The sequence below is a fragment of the Vanellus vanellus genome (genome assembly GCF_965231255.1).
Source record: "Vanellus vanellus genome assembly, chromosome: 6".
NCBI classification, from domain to species: domain Eukaryota; kingdom Metazoa; phylum Chordata; class Aves; order Charadriiformes; family Charadriidae; genus Vanellus; species Vanellus vanellus.
Genome location: NC_138911.1, coordinates 2,320,604 through 2,344,982, shown reverse-complemented (window position 1 = coordinate 2,344,982; position 24,379 = coordinate 2,320,604). Strand labels below are relative to the sequence as shown.

Sequence of the window (24,379 nt, the reverse complement as noted above, 5' to 3'; positions counted from 1 at the left end):
ACATATCTCATATTTCATCTCTTCTTCTCACCATATACTATGTCTAATACCTTAGCATCTGTCATCCAGATGTTTCTGGCCTTTAATATCAACTTCATGTCTATCTAATTGCAAGTTTGACAGAAAAAGTTGTTTTGGGTGTGTATTTCCACTTTGGAATCGACAGACAATGTGTTCCATCTACTGTATTACAATGGACATTAATCTGTTGTTTCTATTAATATTTTTCTGTTTTTCTAAAATATAATAGCAACCTTTGTCTTGTGACTGTACTTGCCGTACCTACCCCTCAATCCTCTGCCATGTAAGTCAACAGTTTAGTATATGTCCCTCTTTTTCTGTGCTTTTTCTGTGCCCTGATGCTTACATCAGATGCGACAGCAAAAGGATCAGTGGAAATGTCATTTGTAGAGGTTCCTGAGGTACTGTAAATATCCCAAGGTTGGGTATTTATAACAAGGCCAATTATTATTTCAAGTCTCAAGAACAGGTTTATTATATTACTTGGTAGTTGGAGTACATGCAGTAGATGAATTTGTTTCACAACTGAAAATACCTTCAGTAATACCAATTATACTTTTATTATGTGAGCCTAAAACAGTGTTTATTTTTTTCTTTCTGACCTTATCCCTTGTGGCACAGGTAGAAAATGTATCCAACCTGCATCTCTAGATACATAATTTGGATACTCTGGAAGATATAAGTTTGAACATCTTTAGTAGAAGGAGAAAAAAATCAAGTCTCCCAATCCTGTGATAAGTGTTCTTACCAATAATCAGTTTAACTAAAAATGAGCACTCTGTCTTGTGCTTCTCTTTTCTGATCTTTTAGAATAAATGTCACTGTGGCCCCCATGCTCTGTGCTGAAGCTAAATGCTTTGGCTATGTAGCAGAGGTACTCTGAGTATACCTACTCAACAGATATTGCAGAAAACATGGGAACATTTACGAAACTGATTTAATCATAAGCAGGACGTAGGTACCAAGTCAGCCAGCAGAGGTGGCTGATATATGTAGCATGAAGCTTTAGGTGCCTATGTAACTTAATTAGCAAAGCAACAGAAACTATTGACCTTCTACTCAACTAATTCTAGATCGTTCCCTTGGGTGTAAATCACTGATCTGTGAGTAGACTTTATATACAGCGCAACTGTGTGCATGCATGTGAGTGAAATTGACCTTGTAGTTTGTGTTTAAACTCACTTTAAATACAGAAAACAAAATACAAATGCTAAGTATTATGACTTAATCTCACAAAATCTTAATTAAGGGTGAAGTGTGGTTTGGATTGTGCCTCAGAAAGACACACAGCAACGTAGAACCAGTCTCCCCAGCTAAATAAAGATGATTAATTTGGAATTGTTTGAAGTTTGGTTACTTAATGTATATATAACAGGAGGCTTACGCAGGCAAATAAGATGCCGCAGGAATCAAATATCAAAATAGAAGGGGGGGAAAAGGAAATAAATAAAGATACCCACAGCAAAGTACCTGTGGAATTTAAACCAGTATTCAATGTTTTCTTCACTGAAAAGATAGAAGATTAAGGCAAGATGAGAGAAAAATTTCATATTTGTTTCACACTTCACTTAGCTTTGTATACGACGTTTCTTATCAAACACAGTTGCTTGGTTTTAGAAAAGCTAAAGTGCAAACAGTTTTGAAAATACATGCCATTGATGTTGCCACCTGCTCTCCCTTGTTTTTGTTTTTTTTTTATATTTTCTTAGCCAATATTTAATCTCTTCTTGGTTTTTTCATGCACACATAAACGTACTTGTATACGCATATATCCTTTCCTCTAGCATTACAGTTATAATAAGAAGGGTTTATGGGAAGTGAAAGAGAAGCAGTTTTTGCAAGTTACTTCGAAACAGATTTGCGACAAGCAAGTTTATCTACACACATTTGTTGACAGGAAGTGTTAAACTTTAAAGGAAAAGCAAACAGTAACTTCATGAAAATGTCCACATTTCCCTCATTTTGCTGGTTAAACAAACTGAAATATCAATTACTTGATTTGAAAACATGTGTGTATGCACTCCTAATATGAATATTTTCTTATCAAAAGACCTCTTTTTTATAAAACAGTCACCTTAAAAAATAAAAGCTGTATGGAAGAACACCACATATTCTTTGTATCTGTTAAAAGAAAAAAAACGTAGACATAATCTTGCAGATAAGCATTTTCCCCATTACATTTCTTTCTGACAGGCTATGGGTAAACAGAGCTGCTCTGCTTCATTGTTGTAATATCTACTCTGTAAAGAACCATACTGAGATTCTGATCAAGGGGGGGGGGGGGGGACACGGGACACAACATACAAACCACCACATACACAAAACTTACTGGCTCAGTTGCTTTTATAAACCTGTACTCCTGCAAACTGCATTTGGGTAATTTCTGTTTGTTTAGGCAGGTCTCCTATCTGCTATGATTACCTCCAATCATTGTCATTAGGGAAGAGCTAATAAGGGGAAGGTTATATATAATTTAGTTTTCTAATATATATTTTAGTTTTCTAGCATGTATAGGTAGCCTTATTCACTTGTGTGCATCCAGGAGCCTCATACAGAAGTACACACCAAGAAGCACAAGTCCACAGAACAACCAGTAGCTAGAGATCTTCAGCTTCCTTTCCAGTGTCCAGTCTCAGGTAACCTAATAGTTTAAGATAGATTATTCCTGTTGCTGAAAAGTTTTGCCTCAGAAATAGGAAAAATAACCGCCTGTTAACCCCTTTTATCACCTGTAGAGCATTCTTTAGGCACAAAGCCAAGGGACTGACCTGTGGGCTGTGGTGCAGCAAACTCAGCAGACGAAGACGGCGCTTTAAGGAACAGAACTGCAGTTGCCTAACGGGAGAAATTACCTCATCATTTGTGAGTATAAATCACGGAGTTTCTTATTAATTCAGAAGTGGGGTGGTTTTTTTAAGGTAACAATTTCAGGCCTCCAAAGAAATACTGTTTACAAATGGGGGCACATGAGCCATGACCAGCGTTAATGTATCACCTGTGCTTCATTTGAGGTACAGACACAAGAATGAACACTTAGCTATACATTTGGTCACTTTGATTTGGTAATTTAAAATATATTTTTTTCCCCACTGAGACAAACCCTGCCTCTGGAATTCCCTCAGCAACTGCAGTTTTCACAGTGCCCTCATCCTGTCACTTCCTACGCCCCTGAATAGCTTCTCCCCGATCTTTAAAAAGTCCCAACGTCTCAAAACGGAGAACACACACCAAAAATTAAGCTACTTACACACCTCCACCCAGCTAATTACACACTCAAAGCCGAGTTACAAGGAAACACCGCAGCCCCGCGCGCGCCGCCCCTCAGGCTCAGGCGGCGGGCTGCCGCCAGCAAACCCACCCCCCCGCCCCAGCGCCTGATTGATGTTCCCCTCACCCATTCACAGCTCAAGCTGCCCGCTGGGCGCAGCGCTATTGGCCGAGGAGGTAGCGGGGGGTGGGCGCAGCGCTGGGGTAGAAGCCGCAGGAGCAGGAGCTCCCGCTACTTGCTGGTGCTGCGGGGCGCGGCGGCGGCGGCAGGTTCTTCGGTGGCTCCGGCTCCCCACGGGGTGACTTCTCCGGCGCTGCCTCCTCGCTAGTAGCGAGCACAGCTCCACCGGGCCGCCCCAGCCCTTGCTTCTCTCCGCACCGCCCTTCCTGCCTTGAGGGGGGGGGGAGAGGGGAGGGAGGGGGTCGTGTAAGCTTGCAAAATGGCTGACAGCCGGGACGACGCCTCGGACCAGCTGAAGCAGTGGCGGAGCCAGCGGGGCTCGCAGGTACCCGCCGGGGCTTTGCGAGGCGGGCGGCGAGGCCTGAGGGGCTGCGCCCCTCGGCACACACTCACCGCTGGGCGGTAACGGTCCGGCCCGCTGCGGCCGGGGGGGAGGTCACGGCGGAGGGCCCATGGGCCCGCGGGAGGGGTTGTTACCCCCCACCCCCCTCCGCCTCCATTACGGCGGCTGAGGGGAGCGGGTGAGCTCCGGTGCCGGAGGGCGCCTGTGGGGCAGCGGCGGAGGGTCGGACTCGGCTTGGTGCCGTGGCCGGGCAAAGCGAAGCACGAAGCGGGGCGGCGGTGGCGGCTGGCAGCCGGCCCGCGGGGACAAGGGCGGGCAGCGCTGCGGCCCGGTCTCAGCCGCCCCGTCCAGGCAGGAGCGGGGCTCGTCTGCGCCCAAGCGGGCAACTCCTTGGGCAGAGACGTTACTCTCTTCTTAAATTTATTTTCCCCGTCTCAAGTATTCAGGAACGCACGTTCTCGATTCTGCTGTCGCATTGGTAGAACCCAGTGAGAATGTAACGAGGGAATGATAGAAAAGACAAGGCACATTCGGCAGTATGCGGAGGCTTCGTTACCAGGCTGAAGGGGATTGGGGCAAGTGGTTGGCTGAAATCACAAGAACATGTAATCAACAGCATGGCAGTCATTCTTCTGAAGGTGTAGAATACACCCCAAAATATTTGGGTATAAATGCTGAAAGAGTTGATTTCCCTTCATCAAATCCCTGCGGTAGTTTCTGCTATGTATTTTCTGACAGAAACGTGTATTTGGCACTAAATGCTTTTTCAGCCAGTTATACTAAGCAGCAGTCTTACTAGACACAAGTCAGTTCCCACTGTTTTTAGTTGTTAAGTCACCTTGATTTCATTTTTTTTCCCCTTGGGTCTAAAAGGTACTGTATGAAAACTACCTTCCAGTGATGAATTGTGACTTATTCACATCCTAGCGTGTTTCATAATAATTTCTTTTTGTACTGTGAGTAATAATTTTCATATGGATGTCAGCTTTTCTGTAACAAAGCAGTATTTGAGCCAGGCCGAGGTTAATTTGAAGGTTGGGAGGCAACCCAAAGTCAGTGTTGCATAAGGAGTCATGAGACCTCAAGATAGAAAGTAGGGAGGGCTTATTAGAATTTTAAAGTGGCTTGTATAAGGTGCAAAGTATCAGTAATGCCTGGAAGTATGTACTTTGATGTACGGTGTTTACAGCAGCTGTGACTAAAATTCTCCTGGCGCTGTTGCCTTTCTTTCTGTCGCGGCAGGTTAGTGCTGTAATGAAATACACATGTAGATTTCAAAGTTTTTATCTTTTAAGGTTTTGGCTGTATGCAGCTCCCAACCATATGAAAATATAGGCATCAAAGTCGAGGCCAAAAGTAGTATGAGAATTCTTATTAAAACTGTTGGCTTTTTCCCTCCCTTCACACTGATGGAACTTGTTTTGTGTGCCCTGCATAACATTGTCCTGAAACTAAAGTGAATATATCCTGCCATTTAAAAAAAAAAAAAGTTTGTATTCTAATGTGAACATTAGAAAAAAACCTTTCAGAAAGTCTGCCTACACAAAAGAGACTACAGCCACAAAGCTGTTAAATTTTTTTATAGGTTTAGTTTAAAAAACTTGTGGTTTTAGCTACTACTAGTAGTCTTATATGTTAGCATTCAGAAAGTGTTTTTCAGACAACAGTATAGCTTGTTGGTTTGAGAAGGGCTGTATTACCTCACAAATATTCTTTGTTGCATGCATAGTTTACAAATAATATGCAAGGTTTTCTTCTACCCTTGAGGTAGTCACACAGAAGGTATTATAAAGGCATAGGCGAATTAAAAGGACTCCAAAAGTCTTCTTAAGAGTAAATTTTCACTCTTTTTTTCTTTTTTTTTTTTTCTTCTGTCTTTTACGAAGCTCTTGCAAGGACTTGGTAGAGGAGAAGGTCATAAGTGTAGGTATATGTGTTATAGTCCTACCACTGCATGGTTAAACCTACTGAGCTTCTCAGAATTTACGAAGAACTTCAGGATAAACAGGGTGCTAATTCAACATAACTTTTGTGTTTCTGAGTGAAACTTGGTTGCTGCTTCAAGATGACATAAGTATTAGTGATTTCAGAAAGTCACTGTATGGACTGGAGGGGCCTTAAGAGCTATGTCTCATGTTAAAAAAAGAGTTACCAGGATCCAGTCCATGAGTTTGCTTTTCTTAGAACTATAGTAGTCAGGGTTCATAAATGGCGCTGAAGCTGTAGATAGGATTTTTGTGTAGCAGTGTCATGGGCTGCCTTAGAGTTGGGATGAAGTAGAAGTCACTATGTGTATGTAGAACACATGGGAAGGATGGAAATGTCTATAAAGAATGATAATACAAGAAGGTTGGAGAGGAAAATGCAGAGGCTTAGGATGCCATTGGTAGGATCTGTTCGTTTTCAGCACATTACAGTGAGCTTGCCTGTCTTAAATGTATGACAGAGTCATCAATACAGAAACCCCAATGAATTTATGATTAGGAAAACTAATACATTGGGTTTTAGCTGTGAGAAACTTGAAACTTTTAATCAGCAAAACTTATGAAGATAAAGAAAAATACTGGCAGTGCTGGAAGCTGGACTAAAAAAAAAAAAAGTAGTTCTCCCTAAGCAAACTCTGAACTTTTTGGTCAACAAATTTTTTTCAATTAAAAATGTGATGTGAGCATTTTATATTCTCATCATCTGCAGACTGTACGGTGTTCTAAGAAAGGGCTCTTTAGAGGCTTAGAATGGGATTCAAGATGGGTTGCTTGTAGCTTTCACACCTCAGTACAGAAAATAGGTCAGGATAATGAGCTGATAATATAATTGCATTAATTTGTGCTAGGTATCTTGAAGTAGAATATTTTACACTTACTAGACTGAATTGTGGGATGTATGAATGTTCCTGTTTGTAACCGGATATATATTGTCTTTTTTAAACGTTTGCACAAATTCCAGTGTAGGTTAGGATTTCAAGGAGTTGAATTTATGCTTATAGTTTTATGCTAATGAAGTCATAAATGAAGAATAAAGAACCTAGATATTTTGGGAATTCAAGCCAGCTAGAGTAGTGTGTGTTGCATATTAGTAAGAACACGTTGGAAATGCAGTTATCCTGTCAAATGTCTTTCATGTGGTTATTCATGTACCCGAGTTAAACAAAGGTATATGTATCTTTCCCTGTGTGTTCTGCCTCATCCAGAATTGTGGCTTGCCTCTTGGGGGGGAAAAAAAAAACCCAAACAAAACAACTAACCCAAACCTAGAGGCTAGTCCAGTTCAGTATACTCTTCCATGAGATACATACAGATGGGAATTTTGCTTGATTACGGTAATTAAAACACTTAAAGCAAAACTTAGATTGTCATTATAGAAGATGGAACTCCATAAAGTCACTAATAAATTAATGAAGACCCTCTCATCAAGAGTTACTTTTTCCCTCTCTTCACCATCCCTTTTTCATTTATAGAACTTTAAAAGGAGGAGAACTAGTTGGGAGGGGATGACTGAGTTTGTTCAGGTGTGTTTCCCATGGTTCAGGTGTGTGGATGCTACTGGCAATGGAGGGTAGGATGGTATGGATAGAGATCCCATACGGATATATGTCAGTTTAGTGCAACATGTAACTCTGGATGTAGTGTTAACTGGTCATAATCTGTGACTTGGATATTTGAACTCCCCTGTTGCAAACTTTTTTCTTTTGTTTTCCTTTATACTAACTTCTATTTTGTTCTTCTGAGTCTTTTACAAACATTGCCCTGGCTCTTAACAGTTAATAAATGTGCTCCAGGAGAAATTGACACCTGCAGCCATCAGGTCTCTGGAGCTGATGTACTTTTCTTGCTGCGTTTTTGACAGTACCACAGTACCCAGTAAAGCAGGACTGTTGCCTGAAAGGACCGTATGACCCCATGTGTGATGCAGAAAAAGTCTTTTCTACTGGTATTTTTCTTATGAAAGTGGGAGTACACTCCTTTATAGTTCTACAGAGTTCCAGCAGATGTTTCTTGGAGTGGCTGGATTGTTTTTTTTCCAGGTGCGGGGTCCCTCCTACTAGGGGATACAGCTAAAAGATGCTGCAGCTCTAAGTAGCCTATGAGAATGGTTAACTTAAACTTGGTATGGAAGGGAGAGCAAAAGGATGAGAATGGGCTATCTTGGATGGTTTCTTTGAAGACAATAATGATGTTAGTTAAAAATAAAAAATTAAATAAAATGTTCTGGTTTGCTGTCCTTTTGACAGGACATTTATTGACAGTAGGGCTTCTTGGAGCTTTTGTTAATCTTGGCCCTTCCGTGATTCAGGAGTCTAGAATGGTGATTGTTCAGGCAGTCTTGCTTATGTTATTTTTCCATAACTTCTCCAGACCAACGGTAATCACAGGTACCCCTTTCTAGCCTTTATGCTGTGCGACTATAGCTCTTTCCTAATGCCCCATCCCTCTACTGACACTACCTTCTTCCTCTCCTTTCTCCCTTATTACTTTCTAGCAGCTGCTCCTTTTCTAGCTCACTCTCTTCCCATCCTCTCCTGTTGAGGTGGGGGGTAAACTGAACCTTAACTCATGTTTTAAGGTTGACACTTCATATTTTTCCTGAAGCAAGATATACAGTCTTAAGTAATATTTCTGAACTATGGAAAACATTCTTGGATTATACATGACTTGAACTCCCCTTCTTAAATAGCTCTAAACATACAGATGCCTACTTCATCACAGTACTGTTTTCTGTAACTAGTTCCAGAATCTTATGTCGTTGTGCTATATACTTGTTAATATGTCCTGTGACACATAATGGTTGAACAGGCATGCCCATTGTGTGGCTGAAATGTGGAGGGGTTTTAATTTCTGGTGTTGTGATATTGACTGTCTCTTGCTTTCAGAGACCAGATGTCTTGACCACTGGTGCTGGGAACCCAGTGGGGGATAAGCTTAATATTCTGACAGTGGGGCCACGTGGACCTCTTCTTGTTCAAGATGTTGTTTTCACTGATGAGATGGCTCATTTTGACAGAGAGAGGATTCCTGAAAGAGTTGTGCATGCAAAAGGGGCAGGTATGTTTAAAAACACATACTTTTTCTCTGTGTAGAATTAGACTTTAAAAAACTTTTGAGTTAACGCACAGATTGTGACAGATAAATTGCATCATATGATATATAATCTATAATACTAAATTATAGATAAACAGCAGTAGTATGGCCTGGTTTAAAAGAACCCAATACCAAAACTTGAAGCACTGAAAAAGTGTTAGGAAAAAAAAAGAGAGAGAAAATGTAGTTATAGCCCTTGGATTTTTACTGTATATGCTGTAATCTCTGCTTCCTAAATCTGTTCCTCCATAGTACCCCATTTGTCTGGAAGGGAAGACTTGCCCGTTTGTATTTTAATGTCTGCTTGCATGTTATTTGATAGTGATTCTTGTCTTTGTCATCCAGTGTATCTGCCTGCCAAAGCAAGATGATGGTCTAATATTTAAATTAAAAATTAAAAAAAACCCAACTAATTTTAAAATTTGTTATTTATCTTAGTACAGTAGAACTGGCAGCTCTGATATTTTTTTTTTTGTTACGTATTGCCCTAGAAAAAGAAAATAGGGGACTGAATTCTATTGTAATAATGTAAATGTGCATGGGAAAAATTCCTCTGTGGGGGTGGGAGGAACTTTGTTGCTTCATCCAGTTTACAGGTGGACCAAAAATTCTGCAACACGTATCAGGATTAAAGAAGTACTTGTCTTGCTCTGAGGTAAACATGCAAATCTTGACAGAAGAGCATCCAGAAAGCTACTGTTTGTTATTTGGCACAGTACAAATGAGGTCTGTATTGCTGCTGGGAACTGTTAACAATCTGTTAAGGAGGGGAGAATGAGCACCATGCAAATAGTACTTCCTGTTAAGTAAATTTCACTTTGTGAAAATAAATTGTGTGGTTTAGTGCATAGATAGATACTCTGCTTAAACTGGTGTATTTTCATGTTTCCTTTTGACTTAAAGTTGTATGTTGGACCATAATGGAATAACAGAGATGCTGTGAGTGGAAGGAAGGTATCTAGATCTGATATTTTGAAATGACTTTTTTTCAGGAGCTTTTGGCTATTTTGAAGTCACGCATGATATTACCCAGTATTGTAAGGCAAAAGTGTTTGAACACATTGGAAAAAGAACTCCGATTGCTATACGATTCTCCACTGTTGGTAAGGCTCTGAAGTTATTGTGTATCTTACGTGTATACCATAGTTACACTGATAGCAGCGTTTGCATTGTGGAATACTTAATGCACTTAAGGTAGTTTGAAATGCTTTCTGCCAACCTGTTCCCCTTGTGAATTTCATTTAAACTGTAAGACCTTAAGCAGCTTCTGTATCTTTCTGCCAGAGCTCTCTGTAGACTGTTTTCCCTCTGGAATGTGAGAGAAAGGATAGTCTGAGCTATTTTTTTTTCTGACTGAAAGTTTGCTTTGTTTCTGAATGGATTATCATCAATGCTTGCATGCTGTGGCTTAGCACTTGAAAGTTAAATACCTATAACCTTTTATGCTGTGGGAATGTTTTGGCAATGAATGCTGCAAAGTAAGTACTAGGCAAAGAAGAATAAACAATCTTCCACGAATAAACAATCTTCCACAAATAAACTATGCATTCGGCTCTTTAAGAAAGAAGAAACTAACAAAATCTTAAGTAATACTAGTTAAAACATGCATTGTGATCAATATCTTGTCTGACTGAATAATGATCTTTCAAAACTTGTGTTACTACTGTCTGTATTTAAAAGAAAAGAAATGCTACTTCCAAAACTGAATCCTCATTAATATTGGAGAGAAAGTGGTCCAGCAAGGCTCAGGGAGCTGCTGGTTTTGGCCTCCTGGCTTTTTTCTGTCGCCAAAACTTAAGGAGTCATGGAATGTTATACAGGGGAAAGATGTGCAGCTGAGTTTGATCTGTGGACTGTGTGTTGAAGTGGGTTGTTGCAATGTTACCTTTTCTTTTACCTGCTCTGTTTGAACATGTTTCTTCCAAGCTGTTCTGTAGTACACAACTTTTTCAATGAGAGAATGAGTATCCTTGTTATTTCATCACGATGGTTAGCGTCAGCTGTTCCTCAATACTTGTGGAACACTTCTGCTCAGGTATTGTGGTAGGTACTTTTGCTCTGATTTAAAGTGACCCATTGAAAGAACTGTTTTGGATAAAGCAGGAAGAGAATTAAAAGGGTTACAACTCTTCTATAATAAGGTACCTTTTTATTAGGCACGCTATTTAGATTACTACCTTCCAAATGTGAGCTTTCACACTAGGATTTGATGCAGAGAAACTAGTGTGTATTTTTGCTGGTTCAGCCTTATAATCTGATGTTGTATGTGTTAGTGGTAATGCAAATTCCACTCTTAATTGGTTCAAGTGGATATACTTGTTTTTTTCTTCCTTGTAACTGGCCCAAATGCTTGGATGGGTATCTGTTCACACTTTGGAAACTTCCAGTGCCTGAAGTAGTGTTGAAAATATGCCAAAAATTCCTTGGTTTAGAAAAGACTTGACTTAATAAACCCCACCCTTTTAGGATTTTATGGTGCATTCTCAAGTTCTGTGTTTTTATGCTTACAATCTGTATGCTTTTCCTGTCATAACACTTCTATATGTTTATGTGTTTCTTGAAGCTGGAGAATCAGGGTCAGCTGATACAGTTCGTGACCCTCGAGGCTTTGCAATGAAATTCTATACAGAAGAGGGTAACTGGGATCTTGTGGGAAATAATACTCCTATCTTCTTTATTCGGGATGCAATGTTGGTGAGTAAGCACAAAAGTTGAGGGTACTTTGTAAAAGAGTCCAAAAGTTCGTTCACATCTTATTCATGCTTCACTGAGAAGCAAAAGCTGTTGTTTTGACATGCTTCTTGTTTGTTATACAGTCCAAACACTTTTGACTTGAAAAGGTGCTTTTAAAAAAAAAAAAAAGACCCAACGCTGGACTACTTATGTGGTTTGATACCACAAATAGCACACACATTTAGTTGTGTTTAAATTAGCTGTTTTACTCTGTAGACTGTTTTCTCATTCTGAGGTTATTGGGGGGAGATGGGGGAAAGACTTTACACCTTAAAAGCTGCTTGCAAATTTGTTTTATTAAATCTGATTTTTCTTTTAGTCTTTTAATATAAGTTTAACAGCACTCTGTAAGTGGAGGGGCTTTTCTTGAGTGGAGGAGTTCTGCAGAGATATTTTGTAGTATCTGCATTCATTTAGGAGTCAGATATTCAGTAAAGTTCAGATATACAAATTTGAAAATATTTTCCTCTCACTTTATCAGTCACAAACTGAAAGCATTCTTTAGCTTTGAGCAGCCTGTTTATCCTAATTGTAAATGCTTCACTTTCACAGACCAGTCATATTAGGGTAATGAATTTGGTTGCAGGAGGTGTGTGACAATAGAAGATTTTTTATTTTTTTTTTTTAGTGATCTTACGTCTTTGTCTCATCTTTTGGTGTGCTGTTCCTTTCATAGTTCAGTGTATTGAAAAAAATGTTTGTCTTGTTTTGTATTGGGAGTTGCTTGGTGTGTGCCATACACCCCATATAATTTGGAGGAGTTACAGAACTTTTTTTTTCCCCCTCCTTCCTCTCTTCTCCACTTCTGGACGAATTAGTTTCCGTCCTTCATCCATAGCCAAAAGAGAAACCCTCAGACTCATTTGAGGGACCCTGACATGATGTGGGACTTCTGGAGTCTTCGCCCTGAGTCTTTGCATCAGGTAAGGTTCTGCTTTGACTTTATTTTGTATGATTAAGAAAATCATGTTATGACAGCATATATTTTTAACTGTCTCTTTTTCATGTTTTGTCCAGAAGCCTACATAATCTTTTAGGAACAGTAAAGATGAAAGGCCTACAATAACTTTTAAGGCTATTAGTACCTGTATCTAGTCTTTTTTTCTTTTAATGACTCTATGAAATGGGTGGGATTCTTCTGTTTTCATAACTGTATTTTGTATAGGGATTAAGGGGAAGTTGCTAAGTTTTCTAATGCTAAAGCAGTGGAGATACTGGTGAACAATAAACTTAATGTTGGAGAACAGTAAAATACTGGGAAAATAATGCTATCGCATAGAAGTTTATTTAAAGCTGTATATTGTGTAGCATGTTAGATCAACTCCAAAAATGACTAGAATTCACAGTGCATTCTAATTATTCTGAAATGTATTTGTATCTGTGCTATGCAAAAAAACTAATATAAAATTAAAAATGAAGTTGTATTTTTAATTTTTTTGTTTAAAGAAAATGTGTTCATACAGAAGCCTTCCAGTAATTACTAATTGGAAAAAGAAGTCCTACAAGCATTGTTTGTGATCGTAAACCTATAGAAAAGCAGCATTTTGAATATGTTTGCATGGTGGTATGTTTACTGCTTGGAGACTTTGAAGAACTAGTTGTTAAGGACTTCAGTCTTCAGATTTTGTCTTTAAACTGGAAAAAAAAAAATCTTTTTTATATTTGTAACATAGATCATCCGTGCTTACCTGCTTTGTGCTTATAGGGGAAATCATAACATTATCACTAGACTTGTACTTCACCAAATATTTCATGTGGGCATAAAACTTCATAGTTTTAATTCATAATTGTTTGTTATGCAAAACCAAAGCAGTCTTACTTCGTTAACACTCTTAAACTAGAAATTCCTTAAAGAATTCATAAGGTTAAGATAGCTTCCAGTGATGCAGATTAATGCAATAAACTAACTTTGTCTTCAATGGTCACTTTATCCTTGAACTGGTGAGTCCATTAATATTGTTTGATCCTTCTCTTTAGGTGTCTTTCTTGTTCAGTGATCGTGGTATTCCTGATGGCTATCGCCATATGAATGGATATGGATCACATACTTTTAAACTGGTTAATGCTAGTGGGAGAGCGGTTTACTGCAAATTCCATGTGAAGGTATTGATATTTTTTCCCAGTTGTCTATTGGAAGTATACATCATATTGGATAAAACCCAGCTTAAATAGACTGTCTAAAAGTACACTGTGACTCTTCAGGCTTCATTCGGAAAAGACTTGTTAGTCAATCAAAAAGGTGTGTGGGTGTTTTTATATGGCTTCTATGCCTTTAATGAATATGGTGAACATTATTTTTCCGGCTATGATACAGTAGGTGTTTACTAGACTATGAAAAACTCTTCCTAGGGGAGCTCTCTTATATTATTGGAGAACTTGGTCTACCTGTGTGGTGAGCTCTGAGCACCTAGGCCAGCTTAGTGCATTTCAGCCTCGTACTTCCTATCAGACTCCCTTGCTATCATTCAGTGCAGATGCAAGAATCCTCTAGCCCTTTGGAAAGGGATTTTATTCAGTGTGTGATATCTTCCTGTTTATTGTTCATGGCTACACAGTAGTTCAGATTCAACAGCTGCTTTTTCAGGTAAAAGTTCTCTCAGTCTGGATCTGGTTTTTGTTCCTGTTTATATTCTGGATATGGGCTGCATTGATCTATATATTTAAGATGGACTCAACTGTATGTCAAAATATAAAAACTCTATTTACGAGAGCTCTGTAGCTGAAGCTCTCTTAACTTCCGCAGTTCTGTGAGAAAGCAGTCTCTAGCATATCTTGCTTGAAAACAGCTTCCTTGCAAGGTTTTAAAGACAAGTTCTTACCTTATTAGACAGTCTGAAGCAAGACTTGGAAAACCATCATGTTAAACTAAGAGGGATTGTGTAGCAGCTTTTAGCCTTTGAGTTGTCAAAAGCTTATTAAAATGAAATTTTAGTTAGTACTGAAGTTGTCACAAATAGAGATGGGGAGGTGGGAAATTGAGATTCATGCAGAATGCAGAATTTTCAGCCCGGAGGGCTGCAACTATTTTATCACTTAGTGTTGGCATGTGGTCTGTAGGAAAAGGTGGGATGATGGGACAGTAAAGGAGCACCGCATCCTGTAAGTGGAGAGGGGGAATTGCTTTACTTAATGTGTTGCAGGGATCATACCTTCATGTTTGATACCTTGCGTTCTGGGGTATAGCTTTAAATATTTATTTCACATTTATCAGAGAACTCATTTTTATCTGGATGGCAGCTATTGAGCGTACTGTTATTCTGAACTCTAATTATTGGAGATTGGAAGATGGACAATTGTATTCTTTGATTCTAAGTCTTGTTACAGCGCATTCTTAGTAATGATTTCTGTAATGCTTTCTGCATGTTGTAACTGCTTTTATTGCTTTTAGACTGACCAGGGCATCAAAAATCTTCCTGTTGAAGAAGCAGAAAGATTGGCTTCTACTGATCCTGATTATGGAATACGTGATCTTTACAATGCCATTTCCAAGGGGGACTATCCATCATGGTCTTTCTACATTCAAGTTATGACGTTTGAAGAAGCAGAGAAGTTTCCATTTAATCCTTTTGATTTAACTAAGGTATCTCTGGTGCTGTTGTAGTTGTTCAATTTCATCTAGTTTAAGAAAGTTCATGAGATGAAAATGTAGCAAATGTGAGAACTGAGCTTATCTATAAGAAAAAAAAAAGTGAAACAGTTTCCACGGAGTAGCACTGTTTTCTTACTAGTCCCTGTCAATAAAGTTAGTCTGTCCTTTAATTCTTCCCTTCTATTTTTTAAGTGTACTCTTTATTATATAACTGTGATGAGTCAGAAGTTCTGGTAATGGAATTATCTTGATGTTATATCTGATGTTACTCTTCCTCAGTGAAATATGAATGGGGCTTGATTTGAGGCCTGTAGATTACAATTGAACTGCGTTTCTGAAGTGGGATCTCAGATCATAGAGTCACACCCTGAACTTGCTACTTTTAAGTGTTGATAATGTAGTTTCTGACTGTTGGTCTGCTTTTTGTCATGCTCCCAACTGTTGTTCCAAGGGATAGCTTGTCGAAAGATACTAAAATAAACTTGTATAACTTTTTTTTTCCTCTACTATTGCTTTCCCAAAATGGCTGAAGACTCTTGAACTTGAAAGTGCAGGCTAAGATGGCAAATAAAAGGCTAGTTAAGCTGGTTGCATTTTGAAGTAGCTGAAGACAATCACGTTACCAGTTCCACCTACGATATTGCATTCCTAGGCAGTTTTTCAAGCGCCTGTGGGGATTTCATTTAAGTAGTCAAGTGCTGAGATTATGCTGGGATGATGAAATAAGTTGCATTAGTACTCTATATTAATTGCAAAAGACTTCTTAAAATAAGAGATTTCTCAAAATGTTTGTTAGTAAAAAATTTCTTCAGTAATGTATTTTTTACAATCAAGACTTAAATCAAGCAAATGTTGCCTAGTAGTTATTGGAGCTGCACAATCCTACGATAATGTTGATTTTAATGTGTTCACTATCTCTTATAGATTTGGCCACACGGTGACTACCCTCTCATCCCTGTGGGAAAGCTTGTCTTGAACAGGAATCCTGTCAATTACTTTGTGGAGGTAGAACAGATGGCCTATGATCCTAGCAACATGCCGCCTGGTATTGAACCTAGCCCTGATAAAATGCTGCAGGTAAGCTACTACGTACAGAGGACTTTACCTGAAGAGCATTACGTTTGCTGTGCTGTTTATGATGTTTATTCATTCCTGTCCCTTTTTGTGTAGCAGCAGTAAACCTGACCCATAGAAAGCAACTGATTGGGTTTTTTTTTAGTGGTTGTTTTTTCATAATCACCATTTGATGTGCTCATTCAAAATTTAAATATTAAAAGAATGGGAAAGAACTAAAGGAATAGAAAATCTAGAACTTAGAGGGCATCTGCAACAACTATCAAAGTTGATGGGGTGATCTGTCAGTCTAGCAAGAAGTACGGGATAAAACAATAACAGCAATCCATACTTATTCATGCTTTTACAATATATGTTAGAATTGTAAACTCTTATGAGTGTGAGGTGGACTTAAAATGCTTTAAAATACAGATATAACTAATCTGTTATACACACTGCAAGACTATTCTTTAGAAGTAGTATCAAATTTCTTACAGGTGGAAATACCTGATAGGACTGGCTGCAGCAGACTAGACAGTCTGTAGTCATGAATGTTGGCATGTTATGCTTTTTCATATTAAAAGCAGATTGTTGTTTCAAATTATCTGTGGAAACAAGACAGTATTTTGATGGTTTTAAATGGATAAACTCTTGAACCATCCTGTGGTGCTTTTGTTTACCTGGCTTTGCTCCCACAAACTTCATGGTCAGAATCGATCTGTTGCCTTGGCATCCAGATGTCACTAGAACTGCTTCAGATTCAGTTCAGCAAATAAATAAGGGACTAACATATTTCAGATGTAATCAATTTCTAAATGTAAGGTTGAAAATAAGTAGGAAAATATTATATTATTCCTTAGGAGCATTTGGCACTGTTATAGTCACTTTCGTCTCTACATGTGTAACCATTTTCCTGCTTCAGAACAGGTTTAGCATTCTGAAATTAGTAGGTAATACCCAAGCTGCATACATGCAGCTCAATCTGCCATTCTTCACTGGTATTCCAGCAAAGTTAGTTTGTGGCCGAGTGTCTCTTTGAAGATAACTTAAAGTATGTCAGGAATATATATGCAAAGGAAACAATCTTCCTTTTTACAATTTAATGTATAGTGCCTTGAATTCGCATATAACACTTAAGCGATCTCTTTCAGCAAGTAGTAGCTAATGCTTGTGATCAATGTTGTAGGGCCGTCTTTTTTCATATCCTGACACTCATAGACACCGTCTGGGACCTAACTATCTACAAATTCCTGTGAACTGCCCCTTCAGAACTCGTGTGGCCAATTACCAGCGGGATGGGCCAATGTGTGTTTCTGACAACCAAGGTAGTAATGAAAATATCTTTAAATATAATGATACTTATGTATGGACTGCAGAATTCCCTTCTGTTCACAGGGGACTTATGACACTTTCTAAACAGATGTGGGGTTTTTTATATTACTAACTTATGCTGTAAAAAAAAAAAATGCTACTTTTTGTCCTCAACTGTTCGGTGTCTCTTGTGACCTCTTCCCCCAACTCAGACATCACTGTATAACTCCTTCTCCATTCCTGAAAAGCAGAATGTTTGTCATCTTTACATGCTTGTTTAGAATGGGTGTATATATCTTCTGTTGATCCAGGAAAAGGAGACTTTGTTTGGATGTTTTGACAGGTGGTGGGGAGTTTGTTTAAAAGTGTAAAAAAACCACCTGAAGCTAAAGAGATGTTTAAAAAGATGTGCTTACAAATAGCCTTTAAGAGAAAGGGAGTTTACAGCACAATGCCCTCAGTCAAATGAATTCAGTTATGTTTATGTTTCTTTAAAGACTTCTAGAAATGTACTTGTTAAAGGGGACTTAATTGAAAAACTTCTAAAATATTAATTATTTAAAATGAAATATACAAGAGAATTGGTTTCACAGAAGTTAATTACTACCTCTTTGTTTCTACTTCTAGGCAAAAATCTAATCTAAAAGTAATAGAGATGGCCTAAATGTCTCTGAGAAATCAGTATTTGCATCTTTTTACATTTAAAGACTGACTTTCATATACTGAGTCTGCTTTGTTAAAGCACTTTGCTGTTGGATTTCCAAGAGATTGTGAAAGGCAAGAGTATAAATGCCAAGACTGGAGTTTTAACTTCACCTCTACTCCGTTCTGACAGTGTTTGCCCAATAGTGACTGTTTTATACCTGGGAGTAAACGAGGATATGCTTAAGCTATGCCTTGTGCCAAAAACTGTATTCCTCCAGGCTATGAATTCTAATACTTGCGGAGGGAGGAGAGGGAAGTATTTGTAAAACAAGAACTTGAAAACAGCTGCTTGTGTCCACGAAGAGATAATCAGTTTACTCTTATGCAGTTCTGTAAGTTTGTTATGTGTTTAAAATGGCCCCCTACATAGTTAAGATCAGGAATGCTTCAAATATGCATACGAAAGTGTATTTTTATGCTGTCTTGGACTAAAATTCTGAATAACTTCCATTGACTCTGTTTATTAAAATTGTCTGAGCAGTGGTGTTGTGAGAGTGGCCAGACCTCCTATTTCTGAAACAATTTTTTCCCCAAAAAAGCTATTGAAGTTCTGTTTGTAAGAAGCTCTGTTAAGTACTGGCTTGAAGACACAGCTTCTCACATTGAGCTGTACGTTGACAGAAAAATACTGACAACTGTTTTTATTGAAGTGAGTCATAACTGGGTAATTGTTTTAGGTTTTTCTAGGTAAAGAATTCTTTCTGTCTTAATTGGAGAGAGCTGGCATCTGATTGTTTTCTTTTTGCGGGGTTATTCTGCTTGGTTTTAGGTGGTGCCCCAAACTATTATCCAAATAGTTTTACTGGTCCAGAAGATCAGCCTGTGGTAAAGGAAAGCCGCATGTCTGTTTCGGGAGATGTCCAGCGCTTCAATAGTGCAAATGAAGATAATGTGACTCAGGTATGATGTATGAAAAAGCTTTATATTGCTTATTACCTAAGATGAGTTTATAGGATGAGTTTAGACTGATTAATAAGAATCAGTCAAACATGACTTGTCTCTGAAACATCTGGGCTAACCTGAAGTTCAGCTCTAATGACAGCTTGGAAAATCTCTGTACAACTTAAAATCATGAATAACTGAAATTTTGCTGATAGGACAACAGTGAGTTCTCACAGACCTTTGCCACCCATATTCTGGGCATGGATATCTAGAGGCTATTTCTTTGTCTTGTGATTGGTGTCTGCAGATATCCAAGTGTACGTATGTCGTGATCATCAGTTCCTGAATTGGACTCCAACAGCAATGTTTGTTTCCATTAATTCAATAAGCAACAGTTATTTCAAGCTAGACATAGAAAGAGTTGTAAGCAGGTTTGCAAAAAAAAAAAAAAAAAAAAGCCCAATCCCAAATTGGTTGCCTTCTGAGTTTAAGTATTTTGAGTATTTTAAGTGTTGCCTGACTAGTAAGAGTGAAAACTATACTTTTTCAGTAATAATGAATCCTAAAAGTCTAGTAAGTATTACTGGCTGCTACTGGTAGAATGACTTGCTCTTGGGAATTTCAAAATAAAACTTTGTTTCTAATCCTAAGGTGCGAGAATTCTATACCAAAGTGCTGAAGGAGGATGAGCGCCAAAGGCTGTGTAAAAATATTGCTGATCATCTTAAAGATGCGCAACTCTTCATTCAAAAGAGAGCTGTAAGTGGCCTATTTGTTTTTTATCCTTTGGTCTTTATTCCAAGTTTTCTTGCAGTCTAGTGACTTTGTCAAAATGGCAGTATGCTTGTGGAAAGGAAGATCAGAAATTCTTCTCTGAGCAGACAAGTTCTAGATTTTTCTTATGCAGGAATTATCAAAACAGAACAGTTAAATATGTACATATTTTCATAACATAAGTAAAGTATAACATGTTAAAGTAACTTTTTCTTGATGGGAAGACTGGGATTGAAGTTGAACATCAAGGATGTCATAATGTGTTTAGCTTGGTGTTTCGAAAATCAAGTGACTGTTTTGCACTAAACAAGGAAAAGATAGTGGGAGCCAGGGAGGGGTTGGATTGTTATCCTTCCCAGTGGAACTTTGTTTAAATCAGGAGAGAGCTGTATGTGAGATAATAGAAATAGTGTTTGAAGATGTTCATAGCTTCTTTCTGGCTGGTCAGCAAGGAACTTCTCGAAACGAGTTTTCATCCTCCTTTTCTTCCTCATGATATGTACTGCTCATAGACCACAGAGCAGAAAATGTGTTGAAGAATACATTTGAAGTGGAGGTAAAAAAATCTTGTTGCCCTTTCTGTTCTGTCTTCCTGTTTAGGTGAAAAACTTCACTGATGTTCATCCTGACTATGGTGCCCGTATTCAGGCTTTGCTGGACAAATACAATGCTGACAGTGGGAAAAAAGTATGCTAATTTCTTTATTTGACTTTTGACTGGCTGTGAATTATCTTAGCTTCTTTTGTAAACTCAACAAAGTGAAAAATTAGTCTGGATTCCCATTTGGTTTAAATCCTAGAATAGTTTGGCTTGGAAGGGACCTTTTAAAGGTCATCTAGTCCAACCCCCTTGCAATGACCAGGGACATCTTTGACTAGATCAGGTTGCTCAGCGCCCTGTTCAACCTGACCTGAAATGATTCCAGGGATGGGGCATCCACCACCTCTCTGGGCAGCCTGGGCCAATGTTTCACCATCCGCATTGTAAAAAATGTCTCCCTAATATCTAGTCTAAATCTTCCTTCTTTTAGTTAAAAGCCATTACCCCTTGTCCTATTGCTACACTCCCCGATCGAGAGTCCCTCCCTGGCTTTCCTGTAGGCGCCCTTTAGGTACTGGAAGGGACTCTAAGGTCTCCCCAGAGCCTTCTCTTCTCGAGGCTGAACATCCTCAACTCTCTTAGCCTGTCCTCATAAGAGAGGTGTTCCATCCCTGTGATTGTTTTTGTGGCCTTCTTTGGACCTGCTCCAACAGGTCCGTGTCCTTCTGATCTTGGGGGTGCCAGAGCTGGAGGCAGCACTGCAGGGGGCTCTTACGAATGCTGAGTGGAGGGACAGAATCCCCTCCCTCGAGCAGCGTGGACAGCAGGTCTGGATGCAGCCCAGGATGCAGCTGGCTTTCTGGGCTATGAGTGCACATTGCTGGCTCACATCCAGCTTTTCATCACCAGTACCCCCAAGCCCTTGGCAGGGCTGCTCTCCATCCCCTCATCCCCCAGCCTGTGCTGATACCAGGGGTTGCTCCGACCCAGGTGCAGGACCCTGCACTTGGCCTTGTTGAACCTTGAGGTTCACACAGGCCCACTTCTCCAGCCTGTCCAGGTCCCTCTGGAAGGTGTCACGTCCTTCAGGTGTGTCAACTGCCCTTCTCAGCTTGGTGTCATCCACAATGGTAGAATTCATTGCTGTAGAATTACAAAATGAGGAAACAGCACTCTAATTACACTTAATTAAATGTTGTTTAACCAATGATGTACAATTACTTTGTTTCAGTTGTGTTTTTGTAAGGCTTCTGGAAGATAACTGTACATGATGTGCAATTGTGCAATGTGTTCAGGTTGATTCTTCAGGCCAAATGATTACCCACTCTTTGTAATGGTAATGAAACATTTCCACAAGGCTCTCCTGGGCTCAGTGCTTGTTACCTAGAATAACAACATTGTTGCCTCAAGTACTTGTCTTTTTTTTTTTTTTCTGAAATTCCCCTCATTCATTTCTATGGAACTCTGAATATTTCTTTTTTTATTATTTTTAGGATGTAATTAGGACATACACACAGTCCACATCTCGTATGTCTGCCAAAGAAAGATCCAACTTGTAAAGCGTGCTGCAGAGACTTACTCTATGAATTTTGCGTCCTTACAGCTGCAGGACAACCTGTTGAAGATGTTCATGAATGTAGCAGACTTCCGCACAAATATAGAAGTGTTTTACAGGCTTGATTTATTAAACTTTCAAGTGCCTGTATTTGTATTGGGAACTAGGTAACACAAACTAATAATCCTAGTGCCTTTCAACACTAGTGCTTTACTGCTTGTTAACAACATATGGTGTTTTTAAGGAAATTGATGATTAAAAATTGTCTTCAATTCCACAAGCAAAGATAAGTTTAATCAAAGTACCGTTTCACTTTTTTTTTTACTGTAAAACTTTCCTGGCTAAATCGCATTATAGAACTCCTATAATGACACTGTGATTATCCTTACAGATAAACTTGTTCATGTTAAAGAAGTTGAAGTTGCTCAATATTTCTAATAAAATAGTTATCTGTATGTGTTTGTAGACCCTTTGAATTTCATTTTTGGCCGTCCAGCAGTAAAATGATACGTAGTATTTTGAGTGAAATGTTGGTTATGTCTCATTCCTTATGATTGAAATGAAGCTAACTGGAAAGCTTAATCTCAATATATGTAAATTCTATTCCCAATCTATATTTTAAGATAATCTTTGCTTACTAATGCTAGGTTGGGATATAACTGCCCTGAGATAGGGAAGGATATTTTCTTATTACATACACTTTACAACTAAACTAATTATATCTTACAGTTCTTTAGGGGGAGAGGAAATTTTTCTTTCTAATCTGTAAGAATTTAAATAGAAAAGTATTAATTTTCCAAGTGTCTGAGAAATTAACCTCCAAATGCATGAATATTTTTATCTTGGCCAAATTCCATCTCAAGCACTTTCAAAACTATCCCAATGGTTCCTGGAATTCTGTTATTTTACTGCCATAATCTGATATTGCTATCTATTGATCAAGCCAGAGCTAATTTTCAGAATTTTAATTGAAGTGGCATGTTTGTATGAGTGTGGGTATCTATAGCTAGACATATATGTATGAAACTTGATTTTAGGCATGTTGTGATGTTGCCTAGTAGTTGCAATTTACTTAATCAGTGCAAACGATCTTGGAACCCTTTGGATTGAAAAGTTTCCTATTACTATTCATTGGATCCAAAGGAGTTTCTTTGGTTTAGTAATTTTTTTTCTTCAGTTTCAGAGTATAATCTTTAATCAGGTCTTACTAATTGGCACAAAATGAAAGTGTTTATATGTGAGAACTTAAAGCAATAGTTAAATGATAATTATGGAATTTCTGGACTTACTTGGTTGAATATGAGTAGTGGTCACCTAAGAAAGCATGTTGTCGCCATCCGAGTGCTTTATTGTACAGGCACACAACAAAACCAAGGCTTAAACTACTGTCTGATAAGGGCCAAATTCCTACCTAGTATGTGTTTTTTTTGGGTAACGCTTTACAAATGATTACCTAGTTATGGAGTGACTAGTGGCCAAGCTGACTGTTGGAGTTTTGAATAAAAAAAAAAAAATCTGTTGTACCTGTTGGACACCAAAGTTAGTCCTAACAGACCAGAAGAGTTTCAGAAGTGTGCTCAGTAGGATCAGGCAGTTCACTGTGCACTTAAAGTCCTGGCAAGTTTTAATAACTACTCTGCCTCTTACTACTTCATCTTCTCTTGCCAAAGAGAAAGATCAGTGTATATGTGTAATTAGTCCAGATCCTAGTTGAGCGGCATTACCCCTTTTTTGAATTATTTGCTTTCCTTATTTGCCTGCTGATTCTGCCTCATTAGCATTTGGGTTAGAAAAAGCATGAGTGATGATAAAAAGGATTTAAGAGCCCAATCACTAGCTCTTAGCTCAAGCAAATGTTATACAAATTTCAAATCCTAGCGGGGTTTTTTCAATATTCGGTGCGTATTGGAGTCTGTCTTGAATTGTGTTTTGAATAGGAGTGCTTCCTGAGTTGGCATTTAAGTGTGAATTGGCATTCCAAGAAGTGATGGCAGATAGATAAAGAAGAGTAGATATTAAGTGCTGTTCCATTAAATTGTAGAAAGCTGCTGCTTCAACTCATTTATCTACTAACCTATTGTGAAAAATTAGCTGTGATACAGATGCAGTAAAATAATATGAACTGATAACTTACTCTGTTCTGGGATTCATTTGGATTTTTACCTGATTAGGCAGGTGGGAGCTGAAAGAGCTACGTGAATGAGTGGGAATATTTCTTACTGGGACATAGAATCCTAATGAGTTTTGAAAAAGAGTAAGCAAGGCTTAATCTTTAATTTTGGTTGTTTGCTAAATGAATTAATGGTCTTTCTCTTTTATTTCTGAAATAAAACTGAATTTAAAAATC

The 24,379-nt window shown here is 38.6% G+C and overlaps 1 protein-coding gene across 1 annotated transcript; it reads left to right on the top strand.

Annotated features, from left to right (window-relative positions):
* Positions 1-3,697: 3,697 nt before the first annotated feature.
* CAT (catalase) lies at positions 3,698-24,379 on the top strand. The gene is made up of 13 exons (XM_082485861.1): positions 3,698-3,794; positions 8,683-8,854; positions 9,883-9,993; positions 11,454-11,584; positions 12,442-12,546; positions 13,601-13,726; positions 15,012-15,203; positions 16,137-16,289; positions 17,452-17,590; positions 19,051-19,181; positions 19,815-19,922; positions 20,538-20,624; positions 21,971-24,379. Exons 1-13 carry the CDS (start codon positions 3,729-3,731, stop codon positions 22,034-22,036), a joined length of 1,587 nt encoding a protein of 528 aa, XP_082341987.1. The 5' UTR covers positions 3,698-3,728; the 3' UTR covers positions 22,037-24,379.

What these genes read in the sequence shown, in the direction of transcription:
- CAT (XM_082485861.1), top strand. Translation starts at nt 3,729, where the DNA reads ATGGCTGACAGCCGGGACGACGCCTCGGACCAGCTGAAGCAGTGGCGG. An exon ending in ACTGCAAATTCCATGTGAAG is followed by an intron (nt 13,727 to 15,011) that starts GTATTGATATTT and finishes TATTGCTTTTAG; the next exon opens with ACTGACCAGGGCATCAAAAA. An exon ending in ATGCTGACAGTGGGAAAAAA is followed by an intron (nt 20,625 to 21,970) that starts GTATGCTAATTT and finishes TATTATTTTTAG; the next exon opens with GATGTAATTAGGACATACAC.